Source organism: Petromyzon marinus, chromosome 41 (assembly GCF_048934315.1).
Source record: "Petromyzon marinus isolate PM22_M1 ecotype Great Lakes invasive population chromosome 41, UKy_Petmar_22M1.pri1.0, whole genome shotgun sequence".
Classification (NCBI taxonomy): domain Eukaryota; kingdom Metazoa; phylum Chordata; class Hyperoartia; order Petromyzontiformes; family Petromyzontidae; genus Petromyzon; species Petromyzon marinus.
This window is the reverse complement of record NC_133707.1, coordinates 8,638,890-8,662,032: the sequence shown is the minus strand read 5'-3', so window position 1 is coordinate 8,662,032 and position 23,143 is coordinate 8,638,890. Positions and strand designations below refer to the sequence as shown.

Sequence of the window (23,143 nt, the reverse complement as noted above, 5' to 3'; positions counted from 1 at the left end):
ATCAAACTAAGTTTCTACTCTGCCACCGGACTTAACCTCGGAAGAATGTCTTGGCAAAGCGTCACTCACAAACAAATGAATGAAGATCCAATGACTTGCCCGCACTACACTTGGCACCTTGGGCTATGTTTTAACATGCACTGTGTGTTTTAGCTCAGCTTCAGCCAAGGGTTGTCTGATAATATGTCAGCTTCCTCAGTTCAACAGAAACACTGTTTATGTTCGTCGCCTGATTGTGTCTCCAGTGCAAGGCTATGATGCAATCTCCTCACTAGATTCGTGCCCGTGTATTGTGTATTTTGATAGGAAATGGCCCGTAGAATATATTATTGCGCCGTGTATAATGGAATACAAACACAACGACAGCTTCAATCGTGAGAGTTTTATAGACAGGGCTGCACGGCATTTTGATGGGAGACATGCTAAAACCAAGGGTCTCATGATGAATATTGGAGCACGACCATGGCTGACCATGTTCGCCCTACAAGCAAACTAGGAGACCGTCTCCTGCATTGCTGTTCAACAAATTCTGTTACAACCACGTGCTTTAACAGCTGAACTTAAAACACTCACCGCTGTCTATTTATAGCCCTCTACGTGATAATAACTGAAAGTCCTTCATCAATCCTCCTTTGCTTGATGCTGGCCTCCCCATAGCGTGTCAGTCATTGGTGTTGTTTGACCATACTTCACCACGCTGTCCAGTGTGGTTCGATGAATGGGGTTGCCCCAGGATCGCGTTCAGATATTACTCGCCACCGACCTAAGCCGTGGCAGGGGAATCCATTCAGGTCGCTGGGGTAAAACTGCAGCAACAAAAGCTCAAAACATTCGTCAATAACACTAACCCTACTCTTTGGTTTTTTCGGTAAAGTCACGTAGGTAAAATAATTTTTTTCTGTGACGGTTTCCACCTGAAGACGGAAGCTTGTGTTGCCTCCGAAACGTCGTGATTTAATGTAGTTGTTTTCATTGATTTTACCTGCGTGGCTTTACCGATTAACCAAAGAGTATGAATCGTTGCAGTCACGAAAGCTTCAAATCTAGAAGACTAACCCTGGCAAGAGAAAATTATATAACAGGTGATGTTTCGGGATATAATTGGTGACGTATCAGGCAATATCTGAAACGTGATTTATATATTTTTAGTTTCTCCTTTTATGGCAGTGGCTCTTGTTTGACAGCACACCTAGAGAGGTCATAGAGGTCATAGAGTTTGCTTCATTCTCGTCACCTGATTATAGACACTTTAGGGCAGAGTTACTGAATGCGTTGAGTATATTTTGCCATGACTTTAAAATGGCTCGTTGCACGATGCCATTCAATTTAACTAAAACTATTCTCAACTATTTTTCATTTGAACCGGTAAGGCCCACCGATCTATATAGTAGCTCTTTTTTCAGAAGTGGCCTGGCCACAAATGATCGGTCAGCGAAGTAGCTTCTCACGCGGAAATTTATAGCAGCCAAATACTCTAAATTGCGTGTTGATTCTAAATGTGGAGCGAAAAACCGGAGGAGCCGGAGACAAATCCACGCGACCACGGGGAGAACATGCACACTCCAAAATATATTGGCATTGGCAGGGTCGGGATCGAACCCACGACCTCCATGCATAACAGGTGAGGTAATTAACATCTCGCCACCGTGGCACCCCAAGAATTAGACGATGAGCCTCTGTAGGCGTTCCGAGTGAGCCGCTGCGCCCAACTGCCTCAAGTGAGGGCACGTTGCGAATATTTCCCGTTGAACGCCTCATTACCATTCACCCACAAGTGTTTATCAATCATTTGTTTCTCGTAAAAGCCATCTGGCGGAAGGCACGTAGCTTTAAAGGAGGACCGCGCTCTGATCGTCTGCAGGCTAGTGCCTGTTTTTAAACCCTTCCTTTTCTACCCTTTGACATCACATCTAAAACTTTGTGTGAAGTCTGTGGATCCAAATGCACATTTTTTGTTAACACAGTTGCTGTGCACAGGCCCAGATGCCCAAAATGCCAAGCGACCAGCAGCAAACCGCACTATCAACACGATTCTTTATTTGGGTATGGTTATGAGAACTCGGTAAAAAGAGACTTAGGGATGGAATTCTAAACCCGAGCAATTGGGGTGAAGAAGCCAAATGAGAAAATGTTGTGACCTGCAGCGTCCTAGTTGAACGCAGTACTTATAAGGTGAAACAGTCTGTCTGGTCTCGACACGAGTGGAGGAATCGGCTCTATTCTTGCATACGATGGCAGCGCGATCAGAAGCTAAAATGCTGATGTCGAGATCTGCTAGCTGCGAGAGGGCTTCAGGACAGAGTTTGTGTAGTTTTGCTATTGCTCTGTTGAAGGAGCGCAGACTGGCAGTGGTTTACGATGTGGCCCATAGTTTGAGGAATCAATGAGTGAAGTTCACGGGAACAGTGACCATGGTAGTGGCGATAACAAAGATAAAGGGAGGTGACTGACTATATTAGATAGTTTGGATTTAAAGTACGTCACAATTGCACATTAATTTTGTGAATTAACCGGATTAAGACTTGGCAGGACCCTCCTGAAAAAGTCACAAGGCTCTGATGAGCCAGGCTTTCCCAGGTAAAGAAGCATAATAATAATTATAATTTGAATAATTTGTTTCGAACCAACCAGGGAAAAAAACGTGTACCTTTGACACTGTTATAGTGGCTATAGAAGGCTGACAGCTAGCACCTTTTTTTCCTCTCTGCCTAATTTATGTGGCTCAGTTGTCTCCGGAATTATTTTCCACTAATATATCCAACTCAATGTCACAGTCATACTTACTGTTTAACCACAATGGGGGGGCATAGGTGCGAGCCACATTTGAGAGCCTGTGGCCATAACAATAGCAGCTGTGGTCAAATATGAAAATAATTTCAACACGGCTGTCCTGACAGTCTGGTTTGAATATTTGTCAAGGATAAGCCACCGAGTGGAATGGTATAGGTGGCGAACAGTAAATTATGCTTCATGGGACCTCCTTTGCCAGTACCAAAATATGAGAATAGGGTTTTCCCCTTTTATCTGGCAACAAAACAGGTGTTAAGTTGTTAAAACACCAAGCTGAAACCTTTTTACAAGGAATGATGTCTGAATTAACCACAATACTTGTGCTCAATAAATTATGCGATGGAAGGCATCCAACTTGGCATAAGATACTACTGGTATTCAGGAATAATCAATGAGCTGGAGGTATTTTTGTTCATCAAAATGTGTTTGGTGTGTAATCATACCCATAAGCGCTCGCTCTGCAAAAGTGTTTCATTGATCAAATGAGCTTTGAGATAGTGTTCATCTCAATGCTCACAGCCATCGGTAACTTCCTCAAAGAACGCTCCTTATTTTATCACCCCATGATGGATGATGGGCCGAGTCCATCCTCAAAGCAGGACTCTGAACTCACAACCTTCTGATTGTGAGCCCGCTTGCTCTACCACTGAGCCACCTGCTGGCTAGCTTACAAATCGTTGCAAAACCCTGACATTTACTGCTAAAATTGCCCAAATCACGAGCTAATCAGAATTGCTCTGAAATTGGCACCAAGGGGACAATGTATTCCCCCCCTGCCAGTTGAAAGTAAATTTTATTTCAGCAAGGAAAATTATTATGTTGTTTAATCACAATTTAATGTTGGACTCCCAAGGGGGGTCATCGTTTGCAAGCCCCCGTGGTGGCACCAGTTGCTACCGTGGTGAAGACCACCAGACGCGTAGTGCCTTTGTGTACCTGTATACTTACTATCAATAGTCTTGCGCACTTGGTATGAAAGAAACAACGAAACCTCCCTTTTTTATTGCATATCTGAGATGGAGTTAGTCAGTGTCCGTCAAGACCAACGCTGCAAAGGAGGAACTGGTGGCGTGAACCAAAGCTAGATGCTTTTTTCTCTCTCTCTCTCTCCATTGCTGATATTGACACTGCACCGGCCGGTCACTTTAGTGCGTGGCTAGGATGGGGGCCTTCTTCTGCTTTGGTGGCATTTAATCATCAGTTGCAGTTTGGCGCTATGGCTAGGAATTGGACTCGGCTCACTGGCGTCGTTGCGCCAATTGTATGCACGTTCACACATAGACACAAGCGCACGCATATTGGGAACTCCATTGCAACTCAGTGGCTGAAGTTGATGTGGCGGCTCAAAGGTCAGAGTGCTCAAAGGTCAGAGTGCTCAAAGGTCAGAGTGCTCAAAGGTCAGAGTGCTCAAAGGTCAGAGTGCTGAGCTGGCACTGTCGAGATTTTGCGTTCAAATCTAGGCAATGGCCTCGAATTAAACACGGTCCTCAGGTTCGGCTATTTATAGTCCAATAATCGCAAAAAAAACTTTCTGTAAAATTTGTTTTTGCACTTGAATATGCTAAATTCCACCTCTAAGAAGTAAAAATATCAGATTGACTGATATGCAACTCTGTAGCAGGATGGGTGTGAAAGTGCTACCCCCACCTAATGTGGATAAGAATCTCAAAAGCAGTTCTGTGATTTATGCTTCTTTAGACCATTCTCTGCTCTGCCATGGTTCACAATGGATTATTCATCTCTTGAGGTGACCCAAACATGAATAACAAAATCAGTGAAAAGGAATCAGAAGTGGTTCTGTGATATCCACTTCCACGGGCCATTATCTTACATGGACTGATGCACTGCTCTCGTGAGACTTCCAAATGGGTTCTTCTCTTCCTTGTGGCACGGTGCCGATGGCACGATCGAGATAAAGCCGTGGGACAACAGATGAACTCGAGTAAGACTGCATCGCTGTGCTTGAGTGGCAGCAGCAACAGGGTGCCCTGTAAAGTATATTAAGCTAAGCCTTGGCGTTTTACGACCTTACAAAGTACACCCCAGTGGAGTTAATCTCTCGTACGTAATTAATGAGCAATGCATTGAGAATACTGTATCTCCAAATAAATTAAGGATGTGTGTGTGTGTATATATAGCACTGCATATCCTGGCAAGTCGGGTTCAATTGTGACCACGTACATCACGTAGATCATGAGTGGAAATTGGTATTCAAACCTTGTTACTCAGCCTACGTTAAATACCTGTTAAGGAAGTTTGCGCATTAGCAATGCAGAATGAGAGTGGCCAGGGTTTCTAGTTTGTCTATATAAACATATCGGTTCATTTATACTCAAGCTGTTCTGGGGCGGAGAAGTAGCAGAGTGGTGAGCGCATCGCGCGTGTTGAACCTGCCGATCTGAGATTGATTCCTGGTCACAGGTAACATCAGTGGTGATATCTGAACTGGTCATGAACTAATTTCCTCCCCCCTTCACTAACCTGTGTGGTGAAGTATGGCGTGTGATCAATACCTTCATCCAGCAGTGGCTTAACAAAGGGCTGAAATTATTATAAATGTTACCTAACTTGACCGATTGTATTAGATGATGCACGTGTAAAAATAGCTCACGATTTTTTGTCTTTATATGTTTAAAAAAAAGTTTTACCCAGCTGTATTTAAAACAGGCCAGGTGGCATTATGGTTAAAGTTCAAATCCTGTTTGGGCTCAACTGAGCTCTTCAAGCCTACAAGGGTCTCTGTAATGAGTGCCACTTTATTTTGCCCTATGGAGTGACTTTCCCCCCACCATAGGAATGTGGAATTTCCGCCACTGGCTCAAGGCCACCAACTGAGATGGGCATCACTTCGGGATACAAATATTTGCGCAACTGAAGCCGATTCGTACGCTCGCGATACCGGGGCGGTGACGGCACATGTCTGCAATCCGGCACCGTGGAGGCAGGCGAGGTTTGGTGGTGTACAAGAAATGCTGTTAAACTCCCTTCTTCCCACGGGCGTCGAGGAGCCCATCTCACTGCGGTGGTGAGATGTTAACTACCTCGCCTTGTATACACGAGGTCGTGGATTCTATCCCGACCCTGACGCCTGTATAGTTTGCGTGTTCTCCCTGTGGTGGCGTGGATTTATCTCCGGGTCCTCCGGTTTTCCCCTCCCCATTTAGAAACGTGCATTTAGAGTGTTTGGCTGCTGTGCTGTAAATTTCCACAAGGTAATACGCCATTTCGTTGAGCTATCATTTGTGGCCAGGTCGCTTCTGAAAAATAGCTACATAGCTCAGTGGCCCTTACCTGGTAAAATTAAAAAAAGTTACAAATAGTTTAAATACCCTGGCATGCCTGGAGAAGGCAGTCGAGAAAAAAATATTAACTCCACCTGTTCCTTCTGGATGGGATAGTGTGTTTCCCCCTCGCACATGTATTAATTGGTTGATAGCACCTTGATATATAGAGGACGACAGAGCCTGGGCAATTGTTGGTGCTGGTTCATTGCGTGGCTGCCTTCCCGCTTGCCTGTGGTTCCTCCTCGCTCCTCTGAATCGTTCCCTTTTTGCGAGAGCGAGCGAATGCTGTAAGCATCAAAAGTTCAAATTATTATTGAATCACGGAACTCTTCATTCGGGTTCATGTAGACCCTACGGCCACTGTGGATTCTATGTGACACACAATGGCAGAAGAAAAAAATCTACAATTGAGGAATTTGATTGTTCACTCAGAATTGTAACAATTAGTTGAATGGTGGCCCAGGTGAATGGTTTGGCGCATGTGTAACCCGAGAAGGGAACACCTTGTCTTCACCTTTTTGTTGTTAATACCTTAAGTTGCAGTATAATTGAGGTTTGCTATGTACTGGACGTAAATAGTGGCTTTATGTTTTGTTCACTCTCAATAAGAAAAACTTGATAAAGTATAACAACAGTGAACTGTTTACAGCTCTCTGTCAATCCACCGCTGGGTGAATGTCTTCCAACTGCATGTCCGCGGTGATGTTTGACCATTAGCTCAGTGTGGGTTGACGAATGTTGGGCTCAGATTCAGTTTGGATATCACTCGCCACTCTGTGTTGGTCATGGCTAGGAATATTAACTGAAGTCAGTGGGTTCACGGTGAAGTGTGCCTACTACCACCGTGCAACTGCCCTCCCCACCGTGGTATACACCTCACTGTGGGAACTTTGTCTGCTTTCATATGCAAGTTTGAGTCAAGTAAGTAAAATAAAACGTTATAAAAGTATGCATACATCATTATACATCGGATTGCAAATGCACGTAAAGCAATCTAATGTTCCGCAGTCACCGACAATTAGGTCCTGATGTGGGGTGGAGTAAACATTCTATCTAGAGTACAGGTTTAAGCTACGGCAATCAGAACATGTTGCACAATTAAGGTATGGTGTCATTGTTTACGTGGTCGCTGTGACTATGACCACGATTCTGACCACAGAGGGCACAACGTGTCATCGAGAGGGCACGTCGGCCAATAGAGAGAGGGGTTCAAGGCTCCGAGTAGAAAACAGATGTTATCTGTGATGCGTGTACTGCCTGGTGGTGTACAGCATGCCCACATACAATCTAAACAACCAGCGTGACCACATAACTCAAGTTGTTCCCTATAAATACAATTTCCGTGGAATTCATGACATTTTTTTGTACATTTGTGTCAATTGGATTCTATGTCACTCCCTTATGAGCCACGTAGGATCCACGTCATAGAAAGTAAATCAAGACTGTTAAAGAAACGTTTAGTAGGCATTGGCAGGACACGTCATAAAAAGTTATGGGTGAGATTAAGTGATGGGTTGGTAGCTGAAGGTGTTAATGCATCAGAGGGCAGCCGCCGCAGAGATGGAGTGATGAGTGCAGCTCATACACAGGCGTGAGATGGATTGTGGCTGTGCAAGACCGTGAGAGATGGCTATCTATCATGTGGGGAGACCTCCATCCAACACCAACAATGCATAGACCATGGCTGATGATGATGATAATGATCATAGGTTGTTATCATAGAGTTATTTCTGTTTACACTTTGTGTGGGTGTTCGTCATGATTTGCGTATTATAAAGCAGTAAGCCAACCAATCAAGAGAGAATGTACATTCATGACCCAGGATCAACTCAGATCCTCCTCCATCATTATCGTGAACACATTCCTGCGGAGGGAGCTGGTAGGAACGTTGGGTTGCTCGGTCAATGGCCAGGGTCAACGGCGGAGTGGTGTATTCCGCAAATATGCCCGACTGTCAGGACGGGCACAAGCCGGCGTGAGTAGGTGAAACGTTGAGTTTTATAAGGGCACCACGGGGTGACCAGCCCCTCCCCACCCAGCCCCACCCCTCCCACCCCCCAACCAGCCCCACCCTCCCCACACAGCCCCTCCCCACCCTCCCCTCCCATCCCCACCCAGCCCCTCCCTACCCTCCCCTCTCCACCCAGCCCCACCCCTCCCACGCCCACATGGACAGACATTTACAGACATACACAATTAATTCCCTGCTTCCTGTGAATTAATCCCGGTTGGGATTCCAGTCCATATAAGGGCAGCACGGGGTGACCAGCCCCTCCCCACCCAGCCCCACCCCACCCACCCCCCACCCAACCCCCCCACCCAACCCCTCCCCACCCTCCCCTCCCCACCCAGCCCCTCCCCACTCAGCCCCTCCCTACCCTCCCCTCTCCACCCAGCCCCACCCATCCCATGTGGACAGACATCCACAGACATACACAATTAATCCCGGTTGGGCTTCCAGTCCACTACGTTTCCTACCAGTAAAATCATCCCTATGCAAGTTCAAAACAACAAGTGGAACTATGTGTCTGTCTATGTGTCTCCGTGGCTGTGTTTTGTCTCTCTCAAATTTAGCAATCTTTGTAAGAACGTAATCAACCAGGTAGGGTGTTGACTGTTATGTTAGCCGACTCTCTGTGTTGTACTGCATTATATTTCTAAGTTTACTAGGTTTGTTTTCGCTTTCATTTGTACCCGATGATGATTGCTTGTGTTGCAATCGAAACATCGTATGCTATTATTTAATTTTTCTTTCTACGTGACTTTACCGAAAGAATCAAATAATAATTCCTGCAGTCACGAAAGCTCCAAATCAAGTTTGAACAAGTGGAACAACCCTCTCTCTGTCTTGGAAATCAGCAGCGGTAGTTCTATCGTGAGATTAGTCCCCTCCATACGAATAAGGAATTTCCACATAAAATTAGAGACAGGCCATCATCCATCTCGGCCTTCCACGTGAATATTAAACTGTGGACTTCATAATTATTGAAGAATGTGAGTTTTTTGTTAATTGTGCTTGTGTGTGCACCACTGCCAATGCAGCGTCACAAAATAAAGTATTAAACCGTGAATGGATTTTGTTCTTCTGGGCTAATATTTTAACAGGCTTGATTCTGCTGATGAGACCTAGAAATTCAAAACCGGTCTAGATATTTCCACTGGTCCGGTATGCCCTTGAGCTGGGAGAATAAAGTCTATATTTTATTTTGACTGAAATATGACCCATATGTCCCCTGCGTCAGCCCATAATGCATTTCTGGAATTTACACGATTGGCTCAAGACCTCAAATGGTAATGAGTGAAGCTCAATATCTGTTTGAGCATTGAGACACTTCGACTTTTGACTTGAATTAGCATACACTTCGTTGTCCCCTCCCCCCCCCCCCATAGTCTAACCTGGAAATAAGAAAGTAACCATTGTATTGATCACTCTGTATTTAGACCTATCTATTGATCACTGTGCATATAGACCGGTGTATTGATCACTGTGCATATAGACCTATGTATTCATCACTCTGCATATAGACCTATCTATTGATCACGGTGCATGTAGACCGGTGTATTGATCACTGTGCATATAGACCTATCTATTGATCACTGTGCATATAGACCGGTGTATTGATCACGGTGCATATAGACCTATGTATTGATCACTCTGCATTTAGACCTATCTATTGATCACTGTGCATATAGACCGGTGTATTGATCACTGTGCATATAGACCTATCTATTGATCACTGCATATAGACCGGTGTATTGATCACTGCACATATAGACCTATCTATTGATCACTGTGCATATAGACCGGTGTATTGATCACTGTGCATATAGACCTATCTATTGATCACTGCATATAGACCGGTGTATTGATCACTGCACATATAGACCTATCTATTGATCACTGTGCATATAGACCGGTGTATTGATCACTGCGCATGTAGACCTATGCATTGATCACTTCGCATTTAGTCCTATCTATTGATCAATGTGCATATAGACCGGTGTATTGATCACGGTGCATATAGACCTATGGAGAGATATGAGCACGACTCAGATCAAGGTAATACTGTATTATGATATGGCAGCTTTGTTTCTCAGAATATAAAAGGGCACTTTTTACAGAGAAGGTCGTAAATCGAATGAATGAGCTAACTGTACACATACCAGAATTAAATCATTAACTTTGCAACATCGTTGCTTCGGTATGATGTCAATGTATTAAATCATTAACCTTGAAAAAAAATGGAATGTCAACGTGCATCTACGCGTGAACGTGCATACAATTAGTGCAACAACGCCAGTAAGCCGAGTTCAGTTCCTAGCCATAGCTCAAAACTGTAACTGATTAATCTTGACTTAAAGCTTTCGTGACTGCAGGAATTCATATTCTTTGGGTCTTTTGGTAAAGTCACGTAGATAGGTTCAAGAAGCTATGTACATGCCCTATTAAGAACCTATCTACGTGACCAATCTACGGGACTTTACAGAAAGACCCAAAGAACATGTAACTGATGAGTAAACGCCATCGAAGTAGAATAAGGCCCCCATCCTTGTGTAGTGGGTTCCAGGACACGGAGACGGCAGAATAGAAGCAGCACTATTTATTTAAACCTTAACAAGGGTTACACTAGAAGGGGTAGCGGCCCCTCCACCCGTATAACTCAGGAACACACCCCAGGCTCTCTGGCCTAAGCTCTAGGCTCCCAGTTCCTCCTGGTAGGGCTCTAAGGGAGGCTATCAGATCCGGCCCTGGTTAGGCACAGATCTCGGCACCCCGCCGACCAGACCGGCCCTTAGAAGGACTCTGACTCTGGGGCTCTGGGGCCGCACCACTGGCTTGCTGTGCCGGCCCTGAAAAGGGCAGCGGTCACAGGAGTTCCAGGGTCTCACCTAGCTGGCCTTCTTTCTTCACTGGTTGCTTCAGCCTCGGGCCCCACACTCTGCCCCGAGCTCCCTGGCTCCCCGCACTTTATACCCACTGGAGCCTTAGCGGACGTTGTTGTAGCCACCAAGGTGTGGGTGAACCACACCTTCCCGTGTCATGTGTTTATTCCCCATAGCACCCCTACATCACCCCCTCCCGTGTAACCCGCAGCCGTCCCGGCTGCAACAATACTCGAACAATAAACACAACAAACCCCCACCCGTGCGTGCCTCATAAGAACGAACACCCCAATAAATAACCCAACCCACCTATACAAAATTACACTATATACACATATACATTGTACCCGCCCCCCCCATCAACGCAGCAAGAAAACTTAACAGTGAACAACAAGAGTAACAAGAACCATTTTTACAACAAGCGGCGCATTTTGGCGCGAGTCCGATTTGCGGGTCCATCGTAGGGGGAGGGTCCGGTCGGCCCGGCAGTGGGCACCGGCTGTGCAGGTGCACCGTCTTCCGTCACCCCGGAAGGGCAAACTCCGTCCCCACCGGGTGGCGCAGGCGCGCTGGAAGCCGTCATTCTTGAGGCGCCTGAAGGTGGAACAGTTAGCGAAGCATCAAGGGCAGGTGACGAAGACGCCGTCCGGGAGTCAGCGGAGACATCACATGCTCGGCCTGTGTAATGTGGTGGAGGGACGCGCGGCGCCACAAACGGCTTCAGACGCGAGGGGTGTACGTACCAGCGGCGTTTCCCCCACTGGATACGAACGCACTGCGGCCGCATAACCTTCACAATAACCACAGGGCCCCTCCAAGGCCGCAACAATTTCGCCGAGGTCGCCAACGGCACCTGAGGGCAGTGCAGCCAGGCTTGATCGCCTGGCTTCCACGCATGTGTGCGTGATTGGCGCGATCGCAACCTCTCGTTGGCCTTCTGCCGAGAGGAAGAGTTTTGGGCCGCTGCCTCCCGCGCCTCGGTCAACCTCAGGATATTAAATTTAACGTGGTCGGCCAATTTCGATTTTCTGCTGGTTTCCGAGACGCGGAGCTGATTCGCAATTGGTGGGTCAACGTCGCGACCGTACATCAAAAAGAACGGCGAGAAGCCGGTTGCCGCGTGAGGAGCCATTCTATAGGCGGCCAAAACCCCCGGAATGTGAAGGTCCCAATCGGTCTGGGAGTCACACACCTGGTGACACAACATAGATGTGAGCGTCCTATGCAGCCGCTCCACCATGCCATCGGTTTGTGGGTGATAGGGGGATGTGCGAATCTTTTTCGTACCAAGAAGCGCACACACCTCGTGCAGAAGGACGCCAGAGAAGTTCGTCCCTTGGTCAGTCAGCAGCCGTTCGGGAGCACCCTTGTCGAGGACATAGCCCTGGACAAAGGCCTCGGCAACGGCTGCTGCTGACTGGTTAGCAAGAGGCCATGCCATAGGCCATCGGGTGAAATATTCCACGCCAACCAGCAGGTACTTGTTACCCCTAGGGGTCGCAGGGAAGGGCCCCAATATATCGAGTGCGACGAGTTCGTTAACCCGAGAGACCGTGATAGATTGTAGCGGTGGGCAGGCGCCTTTCGCTGGTGGTTTTCGTTGGGCGCACTGAGTGCATGCACCCAGGAGGTCATCCACATCCCTTGCCATACCCGGCCAGAAGAAATCCAGCTGGAGCACGGCAAGGGTCTTGTGGGTCCCCAGGTGCAAAAGTCGCTCGTGTGCGGCCCAAACGGCCTTACCCCGCAAAGCGGATGGCACCACCAGCCTGTGACGGCAGGCCCTCCCATCCCAATGCATTAGGAGCCCCTGGAGCAGCCCGTATGAATCAATCCCCGCGACCCCCCGCACGGAACCCCCTGCGCGACGACGCAACGCGAGGAGGGATGCGTCCTCCATCTGGAGGCGCCCCCATTCAGCAACGGACAACCCCAGCAAGGAGTCCGCACCTCCCTCCCCGACAGGACCCTCAGGCAAGGGGTCCTCAGTGGCAGCAGCGAGAACCGGGATATCTAAGGGGGGGCTATCCTCTGGCGGCTTACAACGCCCCGATCCCCTGAGACAAGCGCAATCTGAGGCGGGCGGCAGGCGAGACAGCGCATCCGCATTAGTGTGCCGAGCACCCTTCCGATATGTGGTCGTGAAATCATAATCCTGAAGGATTTCGAGCCATCGGGACAATTGCCCCGAAGGCTGTGTCACCCGCAAGGCATATTGTAATGCCGCATGGTCCGTACGGACAGTGAAATGCCGACCGTACAGGTATGGGCGATACTGTTGCATAAAAAATACAATAGCCAAGAGTTCCCGACGCGTGACGCAGTATCTCTGTTCCGCCGGAGACAAAACCCTACTGCCATAAGCCACGACGCGTTCCACACCACAGATCACCTGTGAGAGCACACCCCCAATGCCCGTATTGCTGGCGTCTGTATCGAGCAGGAAGGGTTCCGAAAAATCGGGGTAGCTCAATGGAGGGGCCCGCACGAGAGCGTCGCGAAGGGAACAAAAAGCGACCTCCTCCTCCTGGCCCCAGTGAAATTTCACTCCCTTCGCCGTCAGAGCGTGTAAGGGCTTAGCAATGGTCGCGAAATCCGCGACGAACCGCCGGTAATAAGACGCAAATCCAATGAAACTCCTGACCTCAGCCACCGAGGTGGGGGTTGGCCAGGAGTTGACACACTGCGTCTTTGCGGGATCGGTGGATATGCCCGAGCGGCTGACGATGTGCCCCAAATAGCGTACGGATTCCCGTAGCAGGTGGCACTTTTGCGGCTTAAATTTCAAATTCGCAGCACGCATTTTGAGGAACACGGCGCGCAAGCGCAAAAGGTGTTCGTCAAATGTCTTGCTGAACACGATGACGTCATCCAGATAGATCAAACAGACGTTCCACTGTAAGCCAGCCAAAACCAGTTCCATAAGGCGCTGAAATGTCGCCGGAGCGGAGTGTAATCCCATAGGTAACCGGTTAAATTGGAATAGGCCGTGTGGTGTGCGAAACGCAGTCTTTGGCTTGGACTCATCATCCAATGGGAGTTGCCAAAATCCGGATAACAAGTCCAACGTAGAAAAAAAACGTGCGCCAGCCAGAGCATCCAGAGATTCGTCCATCCGGGGAAGTGGATACGCGTCGGCCACGGAGATCTTATTAAGGCGGCGAAAATCCACACAGAATCGCAAGGACCCATCGTGCTTTTTGACAAGCACTATGGGTGCTCCCCATGGACTGGTGGAAGGGGCTATAATGTCTGCAGCCAGCATGTCATCCACTGCCAATTTGACATGATCTTTTTCGGCCGGACTTAACCGAAAAGGATTCTGGCGTACCGGGGCATTGTCACCCGTGTCAATGTGGTGACGCAACAATTTCGTGCACCCAATGTCATATTTGTGTTTACTAAAAACATCGGAAAATTCCGTCAGAAGGGTGCGTAGGCCGGCACGCTGGGAGTCGGACAGATCACTCGTGCCCGAACATAGTGTGTCCATCCAACTATCGTCCCCCTCAGAATGCGGTTGAGCCAGAGGATCGGTCCCCACATTACCCATAACCGTGTCTACCACGGGGACCGGTGTCGCGTGCGCGAGCACAGTTCCCTGAGGAACGACGGCCGTCTGTACGCCAACGTTAAGGACGAGGATAAACGGGTCATCGCTCCCCTTAACGAGCGTTTGAGCGGCCACCAGATCCAGCCCGTTTTCCCCAGCCCTCGAGGGCCCTAACAGAATTCCCTGGTCCAGAACACCGGGCACGAAAGGCCGACGCAAGCGAAGGGGCACGAGCATTTGCGCCCCGGGAGGTACACGCACCGTCCGAGTGACGAACGCTTGTATCGACGCGCACGCTGCCCTTGAGGTGACAGGGGAAGGCAGGAATGTTACCCGTCGGCCCGAGGGAAGCTCGATGCAACCCTGATCAATTAGAATTTTAATCGGCATTTTGCCCAAAAAGTCCGTCCCCAACAAGCACGGAACCGCCAGCGAGGACGAGACTAATATCGGCCCGGAGAGTTTGATATCGCCAATGCAAATTTGTGCTCGAATTTGGCCTATGATACCCAGCGAACCCCCGTTCGCTGCGTAACACGGAACGGTGACTGGGAGCAAGGGGCGGCTTTGAACGGGAAGAATATTATAAATCAAGTCTGACACAATGGTCGCCGAAGCTCCCGTATCGACGAGGATACGCACCTCGACCCCGTCAATGTGACCCGCGACCACGGACGAGCCTGCCGACGCAGCAACAATGCGGTGGGCCAATTCCGTCCACTGCCCCGGCCCGAGCACCCTCTCGACCCCGCCGCCACCCAACAAACCAATGGGCGTACCCCGAGGCCCGTACACCGAAACGCGCGAGGTGGGGACAGGTGTGTGCACAGGCCGAGCATGTGGGGTGCCGCGACTTGCCGGGTTGCGATGCGGAGGCCTGTAGGCTGGAGCGCCGTCCGACCGTCCCGGCTGTCGTTGACGAGGCGCCCGGCATTCCGCAGCCACGTGGCCCTTGCGGCCACAGTTGTAGCACGTGATGAGCGCCTTGGGGTGCTCCTGGCGATCCGGTGTGGTCCGAGCCGGCCTCCCTCCGGATCTCCACTCCACCGGGCGACCCGCCGCGAAGACCTCCTCGGAGGGGGGGATGGTCGGCGTCCCAGCGCACACCGCAGCTGCGCCCTTGGGGACGAGAGGTGATCGACGCTGCGCTATCAGGTGCGCGTGGATGTGTCTTGCTGCCCGCAAGGAGCACATGTCCGCGTCGTCCTCTGCGACGATGACGATCTGTAGCTCCTGGGCCAACGCCAGGAGCTTCTCCGTCACCATCGCGTCCACCCCTTCGCCGTCCATCCGCGGGAAAGCCGCTTTTGCGAGGGCCAGGAGAGCCGTGCGATACGCCAGCGGTGGCTCCTTCTGGCCCCTGCACCGCTCGTGGAAGAGTTTGCGGCAGTCCGACGATGGCCCGTAGACTATGGTGAGGACCTGGAGCGCCGACTGTAGCGTAGATCGCGTTGATCTGGGAGCTGTGATGAGCGTAGCAAGGGCGTCATCGTCCAGCATGGCCGGTAGCGCACTCAACGCCTCGTTGTCCGTCCAGCCGGCCATCTCTTGATGAGCGAGAAAGCGGCGTTGAAAGGCCCCCCAGTCGCCGCCGTCTGAAACGAACTCCTTCAACACCGGCAGGCGTTGTTGAAACGATGGCTTCGTCTCTGAGAGGTGCCGCGCGCCATTTCCGGCCTCTCCACCGGTGTCTGAGGGGCTGAGGACACCCATCGGCGGTCGCGCAGGTGATGACGATGCGCCCACCGATTGGTCCTGACAGCGGGCGTCCGTTGGTGATGACGTCACCACCGCTGATTGGCCCACAGCGTCCACGTGGCGCTGCGACCCTCCAATCGCCGTGGCGGACACTGTCATGGCGGCAAATCCGAAATCTGGTGGCTGTGTTTCGGCGGGAATGGCCGTTGAACGGCGTTCGTCTCTCTGCCGCCTTTGCGCCCGCAGCCCCGCGCGGTTGATTTCCTCCAGCGTGGAAGCCGCGGCATACAGCAGCTCAGCCAGTCGAGAGTGAGCCGCCTGCAACCCGTCCTCCATCGGCGGCCACTCCTCCAGCGGCGGCTGCTGTTGGGGCGTCTGGGACATCCCAGGATCGTCGGCCGCGGCCTCTGGCGCAATCCCAGGCGAGCCGTCCTCCTCCTGGGGTTCCTGTGATCGGTTTGTACTCCTTGTGTCCATTTTAAGACCACTTCTGACACCAGTTGTAGTGGGTTCCAGGACACGGAGACGGCAGAATAGAAGCAGCACTATTTATTTAAACCTTAACAAGGGTTACACTAGAAGGGGTAGCGGCCCCTCCACCCGTATAACTCAGGAACACACCCCAGGCTCTCTGGCCTAAGCTCTAGGCTCCCAGTTCCTCCTGGTAGGGCTCTAAGGGAGGCTATCAGATCCGGCCCTGGTTAGGCACAGATCTCGGCACCCCGCCGACCAGACCGGCCCTTAGAAGGACTCTGACTCTGGGGCTCTGGGGCCGCACCACTGGCTTGCTGTGCCGGCCCTGAAAAGGGCAGCGGTCACAGGAGTTCCAGGGTCTCACCTAGCTGGCCTTCTTTCTTCACTGGTTGCTTCAGCCTCGGGCCCCACACTCTGCCCCGAGCTCCCTGGCTCCCCGCACTTTATACCCACTGGAGCCTTAGCGGACGTTGTTGTAGCCACCAAGGTGTGGGTGAACCACACCTTCCCGTGTCATGTGTTTATTCCCCATAGCACCCCTACACTTGCTACGCACTAAAGTGAGAGGCCGATGCAGTGTCAATATCAGCAACAGAGAGAGACAAAAGCATCTAGGTGGCACTGCACACTGTGTTAACAGATCGTTTAGGTTCCATTAGGGTCTCAGTGTCACTTGGTGTTTTAGCAGTTTATGCCAGCACGCTTGGGAGGATAATGTTCATTTTAGCTCTGATATGCAACTGGCATTGGTCTTACAGAGTAAAGCCCCATTCCATGTCTCACTTCAAGTACTGTAGACACCTATCCCGTGGGGAAACAGCCGTAGAAAGACATTTCATCAAGGTTCTCCCAATAGCTTGTGTCCGTAAGTTTAGATTTTTTATCTTAGAAATAAATGCTGCCAATTGTGGCTTTATCATCCTCAATGTACTGTAAGTATAAACTCCCGCTTCATACACTGCAGATAAATCATTGAAGCTACAATTTTTTCTGTTTAAAATTTTCACTCTGCTTGTATTTTTTTTAATGATCAGATATTCGTTTTTGTCCCTGGTCTCTCTTGATAAAGAGGATTTTGATCTAACTGGGCCCTCACCTGGTCATAAAGGTCATATATCTAGCATTCAATCACCCCCTATTACCTCCAATATATATAAAAACACGCACCCAGAGTATATCGCTCAATTCACACTCTATCTTACACTTGTATTTATATCTAGACATGTTATGATTCACTTCCCACACAATGCTCGTGAATCTTCACAATTGAGAGTGTGAATCTTAATTCAATAATCGATTATATTTTTTGTCAGTGTGCTGTGTAGCCACCCCCGAGTGGCTATGGCGTTTCCTGAAATAAATGACATACAATGTGTAGAAATCAAACTTAATCAAGCGTTGCACGCACAGTTATCGTACGTGTGTTGTGAAATATAGAATCGATTTTATCTGATGAATTGATACATTGGAACGTGCCTCGTTGCATCGTCAGTACAATTGAAAAAGGTGCAGTAGCTGGTGTAAATTGTAAATTGTAAATAAGTGTCCATTCAGTATTAAAGCAGGAAACGCAAAAATATGTACGTTATTATTTTCATTAATGAACTTCTATGAGAATTAACATTACGCATCTGTAACGCGCACCGTAGGTGTAGATTGAGCATGCCTCACGTGAGAGGGGCATTGATGCTGAAGTGTGAAAAGGCATTGATACTGATATGTAAAGTGGAATTAACTTAAGAGAGGTCTTTGGATTAGATCGCGTAAATATAAATGTGTCCATAATGTGTCGTTAAACCCGCCACCACCCGACGCAGCCAATTAGTAAGGTTTGTCACGTAATCAAAACTTGCCAATTCGTTGCTAGTTCAGCACACCGGTGTGTTGGAGAGTAAACCCACAACATGTATAACGTTTCGCCGGTAATTACAACCAGCTTCATCAGGCGACAGCCAGAGTTACGTGATAAACTGGAATGAACCTAATTCTCTTTTCTCACCAAAACATTAAAATATTGACAGCATCATCATCATCGTCGCCAACGTCGTTACTACCATTGCCGTGCCACACACGAATTATGTCACGCTTGTAAAAAAATATATATTTGCGCTTCAATCAAACAAATGCATTCTTGGCCAGTGTTGGTAGCAAACGGTCCGAAAGTTAGTAACCATGCCCTTAACTGTGTTAACCTGAGCTTTAGCCCGCTTAGCCGTAAAGCCAGCCGAAGAACAAGCCGTTTTGTCTGTCGTGGAAATTAATCCAGCGGCGCGTTACCGTTAGGCCGTCTCCGTGAGTGCATTGCCTTCGTGCAGGCAATCGGATCCCCGCTCTAAACCAGACACTCATTATGGTGGCGGGCACACGGGGCAGAGCCGAAACAAAACACGGCCCGCACACTTTGAAACTTTTATGAGCTGTGTCCTGTTTCAGGAGGTCATAAAATGTGCATGCGGGGACCTACAATGATTTCAGGTTGCGCATTTCAGAATGTGCACTTCCGAATACTGGGCAGCAATGTGTTGCATCCGAGCCTGGTTAATTCCTGTTTTATTTATTGAATTCTATTTGGGTGTCCGTCTCTCGCTTTTGTTCTTTTTTTTCAACTCCGTGAGCCAGTCCTTGAGTGCCTTGCGACGCATGAGACTCATTCCACGTGCGTTGACCTTCCAGTATCTGGTCAGCGAAGGGCAGACTGTGACCATCACAGCCGTGTGACAATAGCGCAAACACACAAAACTCGTCCTTCGGTCGCCCACCGTATCCCTCTTCACTCCTCGTCAGCAGCGCGACTCACAACCTCCTCTCTCTTCACCAAGGAGAAGGACCGTCACCGCCGGTCGTCATTTGCCTCTATGGCAGCCCCATGTCGCGCGCTTCGCTCCTGCCTCCTTGCGCTGCATCTCACGGTAGAACCCTCCACAGCAGCGCCATTCACAACCTCCTCCTCCTCTCTACACCGAGGGCCAGGGCCGTCATCGTCGGTCGTGATTTCTACGTGGAAACCCCCTCCATCTGAAATGCGGCCATCATTATCATCGTCGTCGTCCCTGCTGCTGCTCCTTCTGCACATTTTCAGCAGCAGCAGCAGCGGCGGCTTTCAATCGGCACCCACTTTAAGGGCCACTTTAAAGTCCCCAACTCCTCCGTCGCCTGGCTTTCAAGCGACGCCGACCTTGGCTCCGCACCTCAGATTCACCATCATTTATGCCGGTGAAAACGCTGTGTGTCTGTTATATTTCATTATTGTTGCATGTATTTACGTTGAACTTCTTTCGCACCGTATGTAGCCAACCGTGATAATCGGAGTAATCAGAGTAATAGTGCATTAATTTATTATAAAGTATGTCTACCGAAGCGACGGAGCGATTCAATCAGCTTGTTTACAGGCGATCAATGGATTGTTACATCGCAGAATCAGAAACCTTACAATTAACAGTGGATTGACCATGGATAATTCTGATGATGATGATGATTATACCATCATTTATACAATTGTACGCGAATGCAGGAAAGGGATCCTAACTGTTGCATTTAAATGTTGCTAAGCAAGCGAGCGACTATAGCAACGTAATGAATCGGGGAAAACTCAAAATGTATTTTTAAACACATTTGAAAAATTATAATATTCACGTCTCAATCCAGGCTAGAGAATCACTACTCTGTGGAATATGAATTAGTCCATTAAGCATTCCTTCAATCCCTTGGCCAATTCGCATAGACCGTGCCTTTGTTCATGCCTTGATATTGCTGTTCACGGTTATAAACACGGTTGCATTGGTAATTGAAGGCAATAAATCTAGAGGTCGTTTTTGTTCAGTGTGGTTGGTGTGCGCTACACCGCACCGTGTTTGAATTCACAGCGCTCGTCAGTGCAGATTGGAGGATTGGGTTGTGTGCTCAGGACCAGTTCAGGTATCACTTGCTACCGATGTTAGCCATGGCTGGGAATCAAACTGAGGTCAGCCGGTTCGTAGTACCGGCGCACTAAAACCCACTGCACTACTGCTATATCACAGTAATACAGTACTGCATAACATAATAATAGAGTCGTATTTACCAGTGTGGTGAAATGTAGTCAAACCACCCCCATGCACAGCATGGGAGCCATTCATCCAGCAGTGGATTGATAACGGGCTCAAATTTAGGGCGGGGCTTTTTGTATTACCCATGAAAGGTGACGATGTACGTACGTATGTTGAACTTCTTTCGCGCCGTACGTAGCCAACCTGCCCTCGTCGGAGGTGCGGTAATGTGTGCGTTCACGCGCTATTAATATAGCATTCTTCGAAAAGTCTTCCCCACCCTTCGCACCTACGTATTCGAAGTCGTGACACAAAAAAAGGATTTTTTTTCTCTTCTCTATGCACCAGTAAATGCCATGCCGATGAACAGGTTTTTTTTTATTATTATTATACAGCACTCAATGTATTTTCTGCCGCTCCTTCTCAGAACTCAATGTGCAATGCTCACCATTTATTTTCGTTCTTCGCGAATTGTAGCCGGGTATAGCGCGATTGGTCAAAGGTCTGGCTTTCAAGTAGATTCCATTCTGTTGATGATGATGATGACGACGATGTTGGGAGACCAGGGGCTGGGTATTGCAGTACTCAGCGATTAAGTGTACGACATCGAATTTGTGAGTAAGCATCTTTGCTTAACCTTATTTGAGGATGGGCTGTTTGAGCAGCTACTCCTTCTTAAAGAGCCACGTCCCTGTTGAACCAACAAATCTATAAAGACAAATTGAAGGCTTTGGTTTCTAAAGGCACTGTTCTTGCTTCTGATGGGGCAAGACTGTTGGTTTTGCTTTTGCAGTTCGTACTTATTTTTCTTTCTTCTTTATCTTAAAGGTATCATGGAAAATATAGTGGGTCTGTTTGGAGGAGGGTAGTGCTGTTGAATGGTCCTAAGGGCTTCTGCGATTAGTTGTTATAATCCCTGTAGTTGCAGCTAATGTTAGAGCATCTGTGAGCATTTACGATTACAGAATTATCAAGTTATGTATTCTCACTTAGGAGAAATAATATTATCTTTTCTGCCCAGACCTATCCATCTGCATGCCGCTCCCTTTCAACCTCATAAAATAAGCCGCGTCTCTGAAAATAAGCCAACCGATTAGGGTCCACATTTGGCACGTTCATTGGCAATTTTACTATTGGCCGTATATAAAGTTCATTGCAGGCAACGCTTGAGCAATTTACTCTCCTTGTATCACAGAGATAAGACTACAAATACTTCCTTGGTATAAGATACTCAGAAGACGACCGTCGCAAAAACAACGTAAGAGAAGATCGTATTGAATCGACGCGAGAGGAAATTTGCCCGCTGACTAATTTCAACGGCACTCTGTCTAATATTAGCTCCTCCCATTCAGAACTTTCGAGAGAAGAATGTTGGGAACACGGTTCTATTTTCTCCTGGCTTCTGTTTAGATGTGCGCACGTCAATGGGGCGTGTTTGACGCACGGCGGCTACCACCCCCTATTGCTCACCCTGACCATAGTCACCCCGTGTTACTGTTTTTTCCTCTAATAACTATGTAGCCCAGATAGTCACGTGTAAGCCTCACCCGATTTCGTTAACCATCCAGTGACGGGAGAAATACGTTGCATTACCACCGCGTAAGTTGTTTTTTTTTTGCGGTCGCTTGTACCTCTTGTACCTCACGGTGTTCTGCGCTGCGTCTGGCGTCTCGCTGCGCGTTCCCGGGAGCCTCTCGCGGCACGTGGAGCGAAACGTCGGACATCGTGCCGAACAACCACGCGGTCCAACTCGGGAGGAAGGAAAAAAAAGTCACATCGGAGAGCTGGACCATGCTCGAGCATTGTTGCGCGGTTGCGTCGCTCCGTTATTTATTTTCTCGTGCTTTTATTTGGAAGCACGGCAACAACAAAAAATGATGAAGAAAAAACCGGCTGGAAAAACCGATGCCTTTTATACGTGGGGTGGGGATGTAATTTTCCCATAACCCGCTGGCTGCCACAACTCTGAGCACTCAATCATCGGGCGCTTAAATTAGCGTCGCTGGGAGGGGTAGGGCGACATTTTTTAAGCAGCATGACCCAACCGGGTGGGACAGCTTAAAGCTGAACTCCGTGTCAAACGTCTCACAATAATTGAAGTCCTCAGCCATCACCGCACGTGGGTATAGCAACATAAAATTACAGTGCGTACGGTGCGCATTAAACGGAGACCCATCAGAACATTCAACTGAGAGTAAAACATATATGCACACACTATTTATCTACTTTTAAATATTAGGTTTTGGGACATGCCGCCTGAACTTACCGATAAACGAGGAAAGAGGTAAGTGCTAAAACTACTCTGGTGCGATATCTGCTGCTGTTTTGCTTGGGCGTTCAGTTAGGGGTGCCACGGTGGCAAGATGTTAACTCCCTTGCCTGGTATACAGGAAGTCGTGGATTACAATGAAGTCGTGGATTATAATCCCGACCCT

General features: G+C 48.7%; 1 protein-coding gene across 1 annotated transcript in view; it reads left to right on the top strand.

The window, feature by feature from the left end:
• The first annotated feature begins 19,780 nt into the window (after positions 1-19,780).
• Positions 19,781-23,143, top strand: part of LOC116951047 (uncharacterized) — a 98,249-nt gene continuing 94,886 nt past the window's right edge. The window contains exon 1 of the mRNA XM_076073353.1: positions 19,781-22,992. Coding sequence (XP_075929468.1) covers positions 22,958-22,992 — 35 coding nt within the window. The 5' untranslated portion in view covers positions 19,781-22,957. The remainder of the gene's footprint in view (positions 22,993-23,143) is intronic.